Consider the following 15,362-nt stretch of genomic DNA (forward strand, 5'->3'; position numbering starts at 1 on the left):
CTGCTGCAACCAGGCGCCTCCCTCTCTCATATTGCACTATAATTTAAGTTGAATGTGTATTTCAGTATAATATGTAATGTTTGAGTGTAGAATATGTTATATATGGTGTTTTTACAGAATTCAAGGAAAAAGCAGTTTTTATAGGCTACAAATAAAAAAAAATTGTGTTGATCCGAAAAATGATCCGATCCGTGACTCAAAAACCGTGACACGATCCGATCCGTGAGTTAGGTGATCCGTTACTCCCCTAGGGAGCATGCACTGGAATATCACACAGAACGATGGGGAACAGCACCACGAGGTCAGAGGACATGCTGATACACAGACTGACCTGCACCAGAAAGAGAAAGAGAAGAGACAAAAAGAGAACACATCATCAGAACAGATGGACTTAGTTGAGTGTGTGTGACAAAACAACAAAAGCGTTGATTTAATGATTGGTGATTTCATGTGATGAAATGGTTCACAGATTTGTACCCCAGAGGTAGGGCCACTAGTCAGATGAAGCATTATTCACTCTAAATCAAATTACATGGACATTCATTTCAATGTAAATAGTAATTCAACCAAACATGAGGCCATGACATACAATATTGTAGCGAACGGGAACTGGTAGTGTAACTCGCCCCATGCGGGAGTCGAACCCCGACCTCCCGCATAACCGCCGGCCGCGCTAACCACTATACCAAGAGAGTTAACTCCCTTGGAGGAGCCGTTAACGGGGCCTCATACAGGATCGTTACACTATCCTCACCGTTCGGGAAAGCGTGCCCTCACGCTTCACTATGTCAAGTCCCTCACGTGGACACGCTCTCCGATGGCCTTCCTTCCATCCCAACTTTCAGACACCAGTGTAGCGAACGGGAACTTGGTAGTGTAACTCGCCCCATGCGGGAGTCAAACCCCGACCTCCCACATAACCGACGGCCGCGCTAACCATTAGACCAAGAGAGTTAACTCCCTTGGTCTAATGGTTAGCGCGGTCGTCGGTTATGCGGGAGATCGGGGTTCGATTCCCGCATGGGGCGAGTTACACTACCAAGTCTCCGTTCGCTACACTGGTGTCAGAAAGTTGGGATGGAAGGAAGGCCATCGGAGAGGCGTGTCCACGTGAGGGACTTGACATAGTGAAGCGTGAGGGCACGCTCTCCCGAACGGTGAGGATAGTGTAACGATCCTGTATGAGGCCCGTTAACAGCTCCTCCAAGGGAGTTAACTCTCTTGGTCTAATGGTTAGCGCGGCCGTCGGTTATGCGGGAGGTCGGGGTTCGACTCCCGCATGGGGCGAGTTGCACTAGAAGTTGCCGTTCGCTACAATATGTTAGCATTAGGGTTGGGCGTTATGCAATTTTAGATACTGTTAAACCGTCCCCAAATGTAACCGCGGTACACAGTATTACAGCGGGATTAAAAATGACATTGTAGGTCTTTGAGGGAGCCGCGAATTTCAAATGATGAACGTAGTTGCTGCTATACTGTTTCCCGCCACAAGGTGGCTGGCTGCAGTGCACTTCATTGATTTTCCATCTTGTGTTACATTAGCGTTTTTACATTTTTAAGGTTAATTGTATATCTATTTTTTATGTGAAGCATTCAGTGCATGTAATTTCTTTGCTGTAAAGCAAGTTGAGCTTAATTTCTTGTATGAAAGGTGATGTACAAATAATGTTTATTATTATTTTCACACAACAGCAGCTGGAGGCTTTGAATGGCGTGTTCGTCCACGCAGCAGTTAAAGGGTGATTGATTCTGAGATGGTCACTTAAATTTGAAGTATTTCCATCTTTGGCTGTCACCTTCTTCATGCAAATCTCGCACACAGCCTCGTCAAGATTTGCTGGCTCTCCCTTGTTATTCAATCAGAACCCGAAATGCTTCCAAATTGCAGCAGTTCGCATCTCGCTCGCCATCTGTTTTTCTAATTCTGCCTTCTGAGGAGAAGCTGTCAATAGTTATCTTTTTTTAATTTTTTAGGTTATTTATTCAGGGTTCAACAAGTCAAAACCAGTTCAAGTTGGTCCACACACTCCTGACCAATCTTTTTAAAAAACAGAATAGATCACATTTTGCCATAGCATTGAACATGAAACAAGACTAAGCAGGCCTAGTTCAAACAATTAACTAAAGATGTAATGATCAATAATCTAGCCTAGCTCAAGCTTGTTTGCTACCTGAGTGTTCTCCGAAAAGTTCTCACAGGCAAACTAGCAAAGCTAGTGTTTATTGGTTCCAGACCTATTTCCATACTATTGTTGGGGGTGGCGGGAGGAACTGATTTTACCATACTGCTTACGTTGCAGACCGGACATTTTCCCCAAACACATTTAAACATGATACAGAGAAGTTATGGCACCTTCCTATTGCATTTTTAAAACCTACCAACTCATATTTAAGACCTTTTTAGGCCTAAAATGTTAATAAGACCCCACGGGAACCCTGTTTATTTGACAAATTACATTGTTTACAAAAAGTTGTCATCACTTTCATTGCATCTATAGATAGTGATGCTTGACAAACACTCTTAATATAAGGCATTTATTAGCATATGCGCCCATTGCGCACCCCAATTCTTTAAAATGACGGTATTGAAACAGACACTGTTGCTATTTTCAAAAAACGCAGTATACGGTATTACCGCCCAACCCGTAATCATAACCAAATCAGCTTTTAAAAAGTAAGAAACAATAATATATAACTGAAGGACACATTTTTTTTCCAGATTGATACTTACCTTTATAGTGTAGTCGACCTTCAGGATGCTACAGTTTGAAATGGAGCTTGCTGTATTGACAGGGATGCGAAGAATCATCTCACTGTCGACTTCAGAGCCAGTGTTAACTGGTGTCCCATGCACTGTGGCCAGACGTTTTGGGTGCGTTCTTCTGACTGAATGGTTGCTGTCAAATAACTGCAGTTTCTGAGAAAGGGTTGCTTTTGGAGTAACAGTCCGGGATGAATGGTTACTCAACTGGCAAATGATTTTGACAGTCTCTCCTAAAGAGAAAAGAGATTCCAAGGTGTGACAATAGTCTACTTTGTTGATTTTGTTCAGACACTTTACTCTTGGCATGAAACTAAAGTGTAATAGTGTAAGCAAGAACAGACAAACACAATAAAACAGGATGACTGATGAGTTAGATAACATGCAAAATATACTAGAGATGCCCCGATCGATCGGCTAGCAATCGGAATCGGACGATAATCAGTAAAAATATGAGCACAGGGAGATCCGATAATGCTTTCTAGTCGCCGATCACGACAACCGATCAATGACGGAAACAATGTGAGCCTTCATTGTCGCATGCTCATTAACCTAAACGAGCCACTCTCGCATGCTTGTTAAACTTATACTATTACTACTCAACATTAAGGCGTGTCCGCTTGTCCGGTATATTTTATGTTCGGACAAGTGGACTTCCTCCTGCAAGAGAACAATAAGTAAATCAATATATATTAATATCCGCAAAAAATGAATTCCTCCTTCAGTTGTCCGATCGTAAAAGTAATAAATGTATTAACGAGCTATGCCACACCTCATTCTCGCTGCCTATGAGGCGCGGTGTAGCTTGTATCAGAAATTCGAATACTATTGCGTGTGCGTGGCAGTTATTAACTCCACGGCTCGTGAAAGTGCCAACCTTCTTGACCGCGAAGTTGGCTTGTGGAAATGTTAAGCCCGTAGTGAAAGAAACCGACACGTTACTCAAACCAGCAAGCACCTAAAACTGGCCAGGTGCCAGGAAAAGGGGGGAAACGCAAAATGTCATCGGACTAAACACCAGTACCATTACCGGTGTTCTGCCAATGTATGCTGCCTTGTCCAAAAATATATGTCCGCTGAGTAGGGGAGCGTGGGGTATATTGTCACACGCTGTCTAACATTTACTGTGCACAATACATCACGCCGTCATATTTGGACAAGTAACTTAAACTCTCCAACAAGTAAAAGAGAAGTTCACTTGTCCGAAGCACAAGTACCTGAAAAATCTTAAAGGTCAAGCCCTGCTACTTCATTTCCAATCATAGTTAGCTAGCTTACTTACTTATCAAATGCACATTTGTGATATGTTTACGCAGTGCACACCAGTGGCATTTCCAGTCATTCCCTCTCTTCAACTGTGCTTACTCAGGCCAACAACAGTGTGCGCTGCGCTGTTCCGTCTGTTGTTACTAGCAATATGTCTAATTGAGTTAACTCGTATTATGCTTACCATCATTAAGTTCTCCCACACTGTTGTTTTGGACTAGTATAGTATGTTTACGGATAAGGTTTTCAGAAGTGCAAAAAGTTAAATGATGCATAACACATTTTCCATTAATAATATATTTTATATTTTGCACCCAAAGATGTGTAAACAGGACTAGCATAGATTGTCATCATTCAGTATTATAATTATTTTCTTCAATCAACAGTTAAAACAGGCACATGTTTAGCTACGTATGTGAGAACTTGACCTTGAGCTTGAACTTAGCAATATAAGAATTAATTTTTATAAATTTTTAATTTTTCCATTTAGCAGACGCTTTTAATCCAAAGCGACTTACAATTACGAATTACAGGGACATTCCCCCTGGAGTAACTGAGGGCTAAGTGCCTTACTCAAGGGCACACTAGTAGTGGTGTGGTTTCAGGCGGGATTTGAACTCACAACCTTCCGATCACAAGTCCAACTCACTATCCACTAGACCAGTGGTTCCCAACCTTTTTTGTCTTGTGTACCCCTTGAGCTGTTTTGCCATGCCAGAAGTACCCCCTCACTCATGCGTGTTGATTATTTCCCAAAAAAATCAATTAAACTCTAACTTGCAAATATAACATTTATTACTGACACACAGAGAGCAAAACCTCTTCTCAAGTCTCCAAAACTCTAAACACATTTTCTGCTTTACACACACTTTTTAAATGCACTGAACACGGTTTTCTGCACACAACAATCTGACATAAAGTCACATGTTTGCCATTTCAAAACATTGCCATTCAAAATTAGACTACATGAGCTAATTGGCCAATACATGTGCCACCTGGCCACCTCAATGGTTAATTGTTACCACATGCCCACACACTCACTGAAAATAGAAAAATAAATAATAAATAATAATGAATTTGATTTGATATCTGTTTCTTTTCCCTTTCTCCTGCTCCTCTTTGGCTTCTGTCTGAGGTGTAGTGATGTCATAATTTTCTCATCCCAGAGTCTTGACTGATGGGGAGAGGAAACAGACAAGATGAGACAGGATAAAACTTATCACACACACACACACACACACACACACACACACACACACACACACACACACACACACACACACACACACACACTTAAACTTCTTATCTAACTCTACTGATTATTAATGAAATCATTTGAACCACTCCCCTTTAATACATAGATATTTACACCATTGTGAAAAATAGACTCACCCAGTAGCAGTTGCAATTCTTTTTTTCATCAGTTGAGCTTTAATGAGACACTTGAGGTTGCTTCTCTTTTATAAGCTTTGACAGTTCTGGAGGCAGTGTGGCAACAGCAGTCACCAGGCTGCTCTCCACACTCAGTCTGTTCCTTGGCTTGGTTTTGATGTGGGTCAAAGCTGAGAAGGTCACTTCACACATATTATATGTAGATCCAAAAGGCAAAAGTTCATTCAATGCACACTTTCCCAGCACTGGATATTCATTTTCAACATCACACCAAAACTCTGTCAATGACTTGTCAGCATGTGCCATCTTCAACCCACGATCAGAGGACATGTCCATCAGATTTTCCTGCAGGCTTGCAGGAAGGCTGCTGCTGCTCCTGTCATTCACTCTGAATGGGTTCCTCACCCAGTCCAGTTTTTCTGACTTTGTTTCAATGTCATGAAAGTACTGGTTGAAGTCAGTGTCAAGTTTGGACAGATGTGCTTTAACTATTTTCACCACAGGACCTCTGTCAGCATCAGTGGTGGCGAGATGGCCATCAAGCAGTGGGAAACAGCTCACATCTCCATCCTTACATTTCCTCTCCCATAATTTAACCTTCTTTATGAATCCATTCACTTTGTCATACATGTTAAGGATGTGTGAGTACTTGCCCTGAAGTGAAAGGTTGAGCTCATTCAGCTTAGTGAAGACATCAGCAAGATATGCCAGCTGCGCAACCCACACTGCATCCTCAAACAGGGCTGCAAGAGGGTGGTCGTTTTCTGTCAGGAAAGCAAACACCTCGATGCGCAATTCATAGAGCCGCAGCAGCGTTTTGCCACGAGACAGCCAGCGAACGTCTGTGTGAAGCAGTAGCTGCTCATGCTCTGACCCGCTGTCATGACAAAGAGTTTGAAACAGTCTGTGGTTCATTGGCCGGGACTGAATGAAGTTAATCACCTTAACTGCGTCATCCATAACTGCACTTAACTCGGGGCTCATCCTTTTGCTGGCGAGTGCCTCCCGGTGAATAATACAGTGCATCCACTTAATTTCGGGGTTCACCTTCATCACACGCCCAAGCAGCCCACGCACCTTACCCGTCATTGCTGCCGCTCCATCGGTACAGATGTGACTGCAGGATTTCCACTCCAGATCGTTGTCTTTGAAGAAATACTCCAGATCGTTGTCTTAATCAGAAATATTTCCTCGCCAGTTGTCTTTCCTGGCAGCGTCTTGCAAAACAAGATATGCTCATTTATGTCCGACTCTTCTTTATAACGCACAAAAGCCAGCAGCTGAGCCTCCCCACTAACGTCGGTCATTTCATCTAATTGCAAAGCGAACTGACCTGCTTGCTTCATTTTATCCACCACTTGTCCGACAATATTTATGGACATATCATCAATCCGACGGGAGACGGTATTGTTAGATAATGGTACCAACTTGAGCGTGTCAGCTGCTTTCTTGTCCAGCATAGTTTGAGCCAAAATCATAGCGGCAGGCAAAATCAGATCTTCGGCGATTGAATGTGGGGTTTTTGACTTAGCCACTAGTAATGAAACAGCATAGGACGCCTCCAGTGCTTTGCTTGACACACTTGCCGCTTTTTTCAGTGTAGCCTGACTTGACTTGAACTCTGACAGTTTTCGCTTGAAAAAGTCGTCAGTTTTACCAACAGTTGCTAGGTGTTTGGTGCTCTGGTGTCGCTGTAAATGGGCTGGCTTCATTGAATTATTAGCCAGGACTTCGCCGCAGAAAAAGCACTGTGGCTGTGGTGGATCAGCCGATGTACATGTAAATCCCCACAAAACATATGTTTCCAAATAATAGCGGGGTCCTTTTTTTCTTTTTTTCTCTGATCTGACCGTCTGATCTTCCTCTGATCTGACCGTCTGATCTGCCTCTGATCTGACCGTTACTGTAGCTGGTCGTTTTAGCCATCTGTCCATCTTTGCGGTATACTGACAGGCCTAGCTGACGTGCGCGCGTAAATGAACGTAAATGAACGTGATTTAAATGTGACGTGCCTACCGCTTGTGTTACAGTCATTACCTGTCGGGGAGGAACTTAAGTTGCAGCGTACCATTTTAACAACAGGTTTATGAAACGACTATATTTAATTATTTTTTGGGAAAGGGAAATAAATTATAATTCCAAATCTTTCCACGTACCCCCTGCAATCCCCTCACGTACCCCTAGGGGTCCGCGTACCCCCGGTTGGGAACCACTGCACTAGACCACCACTACCCATGAATTGATATAAAATATATCTTTCTAAAATATTTCAACATTTTCAGTGTGTTTTAGCGGTTGTACCGAATGATGTGATATTTGAGGACATTCATAACAGGGAGCGAAAAAGTAAATTTATCAAACATTTAAGAGAGCTGCCTACTTTTCTTCTCACTCAGAGGGTCTGCTGCAGGGGTCTTAATGATGTCATATCCTGTCACATGATGATTATCAGTTGATTTGATGCAAAATGGTGCCTTGAAATTGGTTTATGCCAGAATGTTTATATAATAGTTGTAATATCATTTTAGATATTTTAATGGCACATTAGCTGGTTGCATTTGTGTTCGGACGGTTGTACCGAATGACTTTTCAACCCTTTAAAGAGCTGAAAGTGCCTGAATTTGTAACAAATCACCATAAACTCTTTGTGTATTCAATAAAGGAGAGCAAATAGTGTTAGTTAACATAATGTATATATATATATATATATATATTAAATGTTAATTTTAGAAAATATTACATTCGGACACAAAATGTCATTGACCCATCAACGGTAATCAAGTGCTTTAGTTGGCGAGCGAACTTGGTGATGGTAAGCATAATACGAGTTAATTCGCTGTTAAATTAATGTGAAAAATATGATGATAAATACATATAAAACAGGTATGATCATAATTGCATATGTAATTTACACACACCCAACTGTGCTTGAACAAAGGCCATAGCAACTGCCGCTCTTCCCCTCATATGGCAGTCTCACGCGACTGTCTCGTTCGAATTCAAGTCTACTACAATCCAGTTCTGCATCCAGTTGAATGCGTGATTCATGTAGCTCGTGCAAACCCGGGAATGCCATTGACATGCTTGTAAAAGCACAACACGGGAATCTTAGGGCATGCTCATGTGTGAACGGCGAAAATCACTGACGGTCCCGGGTTGGGATTCCATGTAATTTACAGGGAACTATGTGTGAAAAGGGTTTAAGTCAGCGCTGTGTGTGGTGTTATGTGTCTATAACATTAGGACTCTAGTTCCCAGTATGCACCGGGAGAGTTGAGCATGTGCAGCAGTCGCAGATACGCAAATGTTACCTGTGTTGTAGGCTACTGGCAAGTTGGCATTTTGTAAATATAAAAAAAGAAGGTTTAAACCTACGCCTAGTTTAGAATAGAAATACAAACATAACAGTGTGGAAGTACTATAAAGGCTGTGAGACAGATATCACACATGCCATCTGCAATCTGTGCAAGGATGTACTTACTGTGCATCACATAGAGGAGCATGGAGAGTTTGAAAAGCTGACCGGGGAGAATGAGAAGAAAAAGGCAGAGAAAAAGGACAGACACAACCCGGCCAGCCTATCAAAAGGTCTGTGGAAACATTTAGGCCTAGGCCTCGCTTTATCGGATGCTATAAATGTTAAATGTCTCATCCACACACATTTCAGTTTTTTTTATTAACCTATTAGTAGGCTATTATTTGATCGATATTGCTCATAGATTATCGGTGATCGGTATTGGTGGCAAAAAACGGTATCGGGGCATCCCGAAAATATACTGTTAATTTCATTAATTCCTTGCATCCAAACTTAAAATGGCCACAATGATACTACAATATCCCATGTTCAAAAACCAGAGTGCTAGGATTTTGCTTCAAGTCAGTGTTTAGTAAAGCTAGATATACACAAAACAAGACAAAGACCTTTCAGAGTTATTTGTCTACCATACCTGGAACAAATCCTTTCCTCTCCAGACAGATATTCATTGAGATAGGGCCAGAGGCACTCGTGAGGCTGCGCAGGGTCTTACTGTTGGAACCTGCCAGAGGGGCCTGTCACAACAGAGGCATTGAATCAATGATCAACATCTTCACAGGCATTTTTCTCAAAATGTCATACATTGTGTTGTACACTCTGTAGAAGGTCTATTGACCAAAACATCAGTGATTATTAAAATACAGTGAGCCTTTACAAATAAACGCAAATATTGCCTTCCGTTGTATCACTATGGAAATTACCCGAAATCGGGGGGGGGGGGGGGAAAGTTGTAGCTTGGGAAAGTTGTAGCTTACTCCCGCTATGTTTTGAGCTAGCCATCCCATTTAATGTTTTAGGCAGACACTTCAACCTGGACAGTAGGTAATAGACTTAACATCTCTAAAACTAAAAGCATTGTGTTGGGAACAAGGCACAGGTTATCAACAAACCCAAAGCTGGATTTAAAGTTATGTAACTCAACAGTTCAACAAGTTGAAAGTACTAAGCTCCTTGGAGTGATGCTGGATGCACACTATCTTGGTCTCACCAAATTAATTACATTGTTTCAAAGATGGAAAGAGCAGTAAGTGTTTCTTTGCTTTTTTTTGTTGCTCGTCGCCTTCTACGTCAGATTGTTCGAAGTTTAGTTTTATGACTATTGCTCCATGGTCTGGTCATCTGCAGCAAGTAGTGAACTTAGAAAGCTCCAGGTTGTCCAGAACAGGGCAGCACGGTTGGTCCTAGGTTGTTCATTAATGGTGCTTCTCCTTGACCAGACCGGGACGGTACAGGACGGCACGCATTTGTATCTTACCCGTACAGTATTTTCAGAAACGCTTCTTCATTATACACAACAGACCTGGAGCAAGTCAGGAAAGTAGGAGGAGTAAAGCGTAATAAGAGCCCTCCATTGCGGTTGTTGTGGTCCTGTATTTTGCGGTAATCTTGCTTCAGTTTTTTCACTTTAATAAGTGCCGCTATACAGCTCAACGGGGGGAAATGCGACATGAATTATGTCAAAATGCAGAACTAGCATGCACAGATCAGCCTTAAAACATGTAACGTTAGATATATCAAGTTAGACAGGGAGCGTAGATTTATTTTTATGGCGTTCCGAAATCCGATGTGACAGGAACTCTGGCTGTCCACGGCATTAGTCAACTACATCCTCACGTCCAGTCTCCCACTCACTGCTCTCCATCAAAAATGGCACATCCATCAATAATGTCTAGAAAAGCGCTATATAAGTCTAATGTATTATTATTATTATTATTATTAATAATAATAATATTACATAACAACTGCTCGGATTAGATTGCGGGTTGTTTTGTTTTAATAAGTGCTGCTACACAGCTATAGCGTCACATCAACGGGGGTTCATGTCAAATACGACATGAACTAAGTCAAAACGCACGACTATCATGCACAAATCAGCCTAGTGTTAGATCACTTTACATTAAATATGTCTACCATCATCTGCTGTCAAACGCCACAGGTAATAATTTCTTTCTAAATAAACAGGATAGTACATCTCGGAAATGTGAATCGCTACCCGCTGTACATACCTTATGTTTTGTTGTATTGTTCTTCCCATGATGGATGTGTGTTTATCTTGTAGATAGTAATAGTTATTTGTCTGTATTATCTTGTAGATAGTACTAGCTTTTTTGTCTGTCTTACATGTAACGATGAATTGAGAATCAAGGACCCCAATTGAAATAAGCCAGTGGCTTTCTTGGGTTTTTATCCTGTTAGTTGACCTTGTATGTAATATGTACTTTCATGTACCTACTTCTGCAAATCTTCTAATAAAGTTTTCAATCAATCAATCAAAGCTCCGATGTATTTCTATGGAAAGGCTGTGCTTGACACTTCCATTGGACTGGGACGCCGGGACGCTCATACAATCTCCGCATTTGTTGCAGAGGAACAGGGTGACTGGCACCCTGTGACAAACGCGCAGATATGAGTGCTCCGGTGTCTTGCTCGGTAGTCTAATGGAAGTGCCCAGGTAATAGTTTTGCTATTATTGTCCTCTACTGCTGAGCACCAAAACCTAAAGCGCGCTGGACTGTGGAACGGTCTATGTTAAGCATAGGCACAGCACATCGGCATAATAGCGATTTTTTTTGTTATGCTTGTTATAAAGAAAAGGTCTATAATGCATTGAAATGACATTAAACTAAGATAATAAGATCATAATAATCATCATTTTTAGTAAAATTACAGAAAAAGTAATTTGTGGTTGTCTTCCGCATAGCCTAGAGAGCGAAATCAGATTTCAAGCCTGTTGTGGTATTTAAAAATGGCGGTTAGGCGGTGAACTCGAGTGAACCTGGGATGACGTTATTGTGACTATTTCGATTGACCAATCAACGGTCTGCAGCGTCATATCGTAGCACGGATAGTACCTTTCCACGGCATTATTCAACTACATGCTCGCAATTTATGGTTCCTTTATATGTGATAATTTTTAAATGCGTTTTTATGTGGACACCAGGAAGACTAGCTGGTTGCTCTGGCACCAGTTAATGTGGATCCGTAATAAAATTAAATCAAATCAAAATCAAATCAACCCTGGGTTAGCTGCCTAACCCAGGGTTAGGCAGGGATGGCTCAATGCCATCAAAGTAACCCTCCATCCTCTTACTGACACTGCTAGCTACCCTGCTCCATGCTACAATAGTGTGTAACAACCTCAACTTCAAACAGACTTTGAATAAAACTCTTACTCAACTCTAAGTTGTTGCACATCAAAAGGGGTGAGTCAGTCAAATGTGGTAGGCCTAAATCCTAAATCCTGGTAATGTCAATGATGATGAGTCATTGTTAATTTTAGAGTCCAGCACCAATCACATTCCCATTTCCATCAATGGGTCTTCTGTAGATATTGTAAATAGCTTCAAATTCCTGGGCATACACATCACAGATACACTCTGATGGTCCCTGAACACCAAACATATCCTCAAGAAAGCTCAACAGAGACTGTACTTTCTGAGGCGCCTCTTGTGAACTTCTATCGCAGATTCGCAGCACCATAGAAGCTGTTCTGACAGGATGCATCACAGTGTGGTTCGGCAACCTAACTGCCCAGGACTGTAGACGCTTACAGAGGACAGTGAAGACTGCAGGCAAAATAATCAACACAGAACTGCCACAACTCAATAACATCTACAACACCCGCTGTATAGAAAACTCAAAACATCATTAGACACCAGCCACCCTGCGTATGCACTATTCACACTCCTCCCATCCCTAAAACGCTATAGAAGTATCAACTCACGCACCACCCGCCTCAGAAATAGTTTCTTCCCACAGGCAGTTAGGTTGCTGAACAGCTGAACCATGCGCACTGCACGTGGCACTTTACACCCTGCACTAAGCACCTTGTACTGTATTGTTTTTTTGTTTGTATTGTGGACTATGTTTGTTGTGTGTGACACTACAGAGAGAGACAAGGCTGAAGAATTTCATTGTATTAATACGTATGACAATAAACTTGAACTTGAACTTGATGACATGTAATGTTCTGCAGTGACACCTAGGTAGAAAAATGCTCTAGCATAATAGTGTAGGGACAGACTTACCAGCAGCTGTGGGTGATTGGCATCTATGTGACTTGCAAAGTTGAATTCAGTCTCAAACTCCTTGACGCCCCAGTGCCAGGGTCGGGCTATCTCTATCTTTACAGAGTAGGTTATATTCCCATTAAATCCATGAAAGGTGGATGGAAAGTCTCTGTAGTAATGGAGGAATGCAAACATTTGATCAGAGGGGTGTGTGTGTGTGTGTGTGTGTGTGTGTGTGTGTGTGTGTGTGTGTGTGTGTGTGTGTGTGTGTGTGTGTGTGACAGTTAATAAAGCATCATAGCTACAATTGCAATGTTGACAAACGTGTTTAGGACCGCACCCTTGTGGGATTTGACAAGTGAATGGATACACATGGCATCCTGGTGGAAGTAGGGTTTGACCGAGGTTCTCTGGGGACAGGAGAACAGCAGCACATTTAAAAATGCAGACAGACATACAGGCAGACACACTACAGAATGATATGCATGGCACACGTATTATTATTTTTTAACACAATTCGGTCATTGTAAACAAGCTCATGTAGCCTATGCATTGCCATTACGTGAGCTCAGAATTATACGGTTCTATCTCCGTTTAGGGCAGTTCAGAGATATTGAGCGTCAAAGTTTTTACATTCCATTATGTTTGGTGAGATGGAACCTTTGTATTTTATGAATTACTAACTCAAAAATGTCAACATTTTAAATATAACACCACACAGGCATTAATAAACACCTAATGGATCAGATTATGTAAAAAAACTCAATTTTGACAAAAATGGAGATAGAACCTTATAATTCTAACGTCACGATTAGTGTATCGGAATACAAAGCTCAATATTATTATGCGTTATGTATATAGCCTACCGTTTCGTGGCAAGACTACATGGCTCAAATTGAAGAGATCAAGCTTCTCTGTGTGGGTGTGACGCTTCCCACCGCTGCCACCGCTCGTCCACTTGGCCTCGGCGACGCCGTGGAGAAACACGGTTAGGAAGTTGATCTTCGTCTCCTGCGAAAGCTCGAACGTAATGTCACCCCTCATACTGTCGCCAGATGAGAAACTGCCTCGTGCATTCGAGGCGTAATTAATTGCAAAATTCTTAAACGTTTCTCCACACATCTTACAACTTTTAATGCTAACAAAATCTCTTTGATAACTGCCGATATCGAATTGTCATTGACTTATGACTTTGCCTCTCTCTGCTCTTGGTAAGGACTTCCTCCATCCTGGTAAATGTCAATGATGAGTCAGTCATGTTAATTTTAGAGTCCAGTATTCCATCAACATCGCTAAAGGAAAATCCAGGTTTAGTCTGATAAATCTCACGAGAGTTCTTAAAAATATCCAGGCATATTCTGATAGGTCTCGCGAGAGTTATCAAAAATAAGCCAGGATTTTTCCTTTAGCGACATTGATGGAATACCCCCCAGCACCAATCACATTCCCATGCCCATCAACGGGTCTTCTGTAGGGGAAAAAAGTAACATGTGGTGGGTGTGGATTGTTTTCTTACGCAGAGTGCGTAAGATGGCGTGTCTTGTGTTAACCCCTTCGGGCATCAACAAGTTAAACACCGTCAAGTCTGTCAATCAAAGGCGTGGGGGAGACGACACTTCGGTTGGCCCAGACGGCCACCAGTTTCTTATCTGAGCTTTTGGATATCACAAAAAAATATTATAATAGCGTAATTTAAGTCGTGAGGTGTTGTGGACTAAAAGCAATTAAAAAAAATAAAAAATAAGTATTTTAATATTATTATTTTTTTTAAAGTAGAAAGTGAATGTAGTGATTGGCGGCCATTGGCCCCTGCCCGTCATGAACATCCCACACCACAGCCAGGAGGTAGTGGAGAAGTACGGCCTTCAGAGGATCTCGCTGCTCAGAGAGATGGCCGTCAAGACAGGCATTCAACAACCCCAAATTAGCACAGCCTAGCCTGCTGAGAACCCCAAATTAGCAAATTAGTCAGCTAGATCACATTCTAATCACCCCGATATCAACTCTCACCATTTTTAATCGTGAGATTATCTGCACATTGTTATGTAAGTACCTTGCAAATAGAGCTACCATGTGCTAATAGCACATGCTGATGACCTGGCTGGACGGCGAAGCTAGAGCACCTGCGTGGTTTAACAGCTGTGTTGTGTTGTCGAACTAGTGGTTTATTTAAGTATACTACTAGGTAATCATTTCAAACCTTAGCTTCACATTTGTTTGTGGATCGTTTAATAGTCACACGTGCGAAAGAATGACAACTATCGTCGCAACTCATAACACACGCGGTTTCGTTGGCCTTGTTCCGTATGGCTGCGCAGTGGTGGTCAAGTCAAGGAGGCTGTCGTTACTTTTTATACAGGCTTTATTTGGAAATGCATGTTTTGGAGGGAAAAATATG

The 15,362-nt window shown here is 41.8% G+C and overlaps 1 protein-coding gene across 1 annotated transcript; it reads right to left on the bottom strand.

Annotated features, from left to right (window-relative positions):
* Positions 1 to 247: 247 nt before the first annotated feature.
* LOC308157742 (arrestin domain-containing protein 3-like) lies at positions 248 to 14,086 on the bottom strand (the record flags this gene model as incomplete). The annotated part of the gene is made up of 6 exons (XM_080531349.1): positions 248 to 331; positions 2,888 to 2,994; positions 9,367 to 9,469; positions 12,983 to 13,133; positions 13,305 to 13,374; positions 13,831 to 14,086. The coding sequence occupies 6 exons, from the start codon at positions 14,084 to 14,086 to the stop codon at positions 248 to 250; spliced, it is 771 nt and encodes a 256-aa protein (XP_080387475.1).
* Positions 14,087 to 15,362: the final 1,276 nt, after the last annotated feature.

The sequence above is a fragment of the Nansenia antarctica genome (assembly GCF_963989245.1).
Source record: "Nansenia antarctica genome assembly, chromosome: 5".
NCBI classification, from domain to species: Eukaryota; Metazoa; Chordata; class Actinopteri; order Argentiniformes; family Microstomatidae; genus Nansenia; species Nansenia antarctica.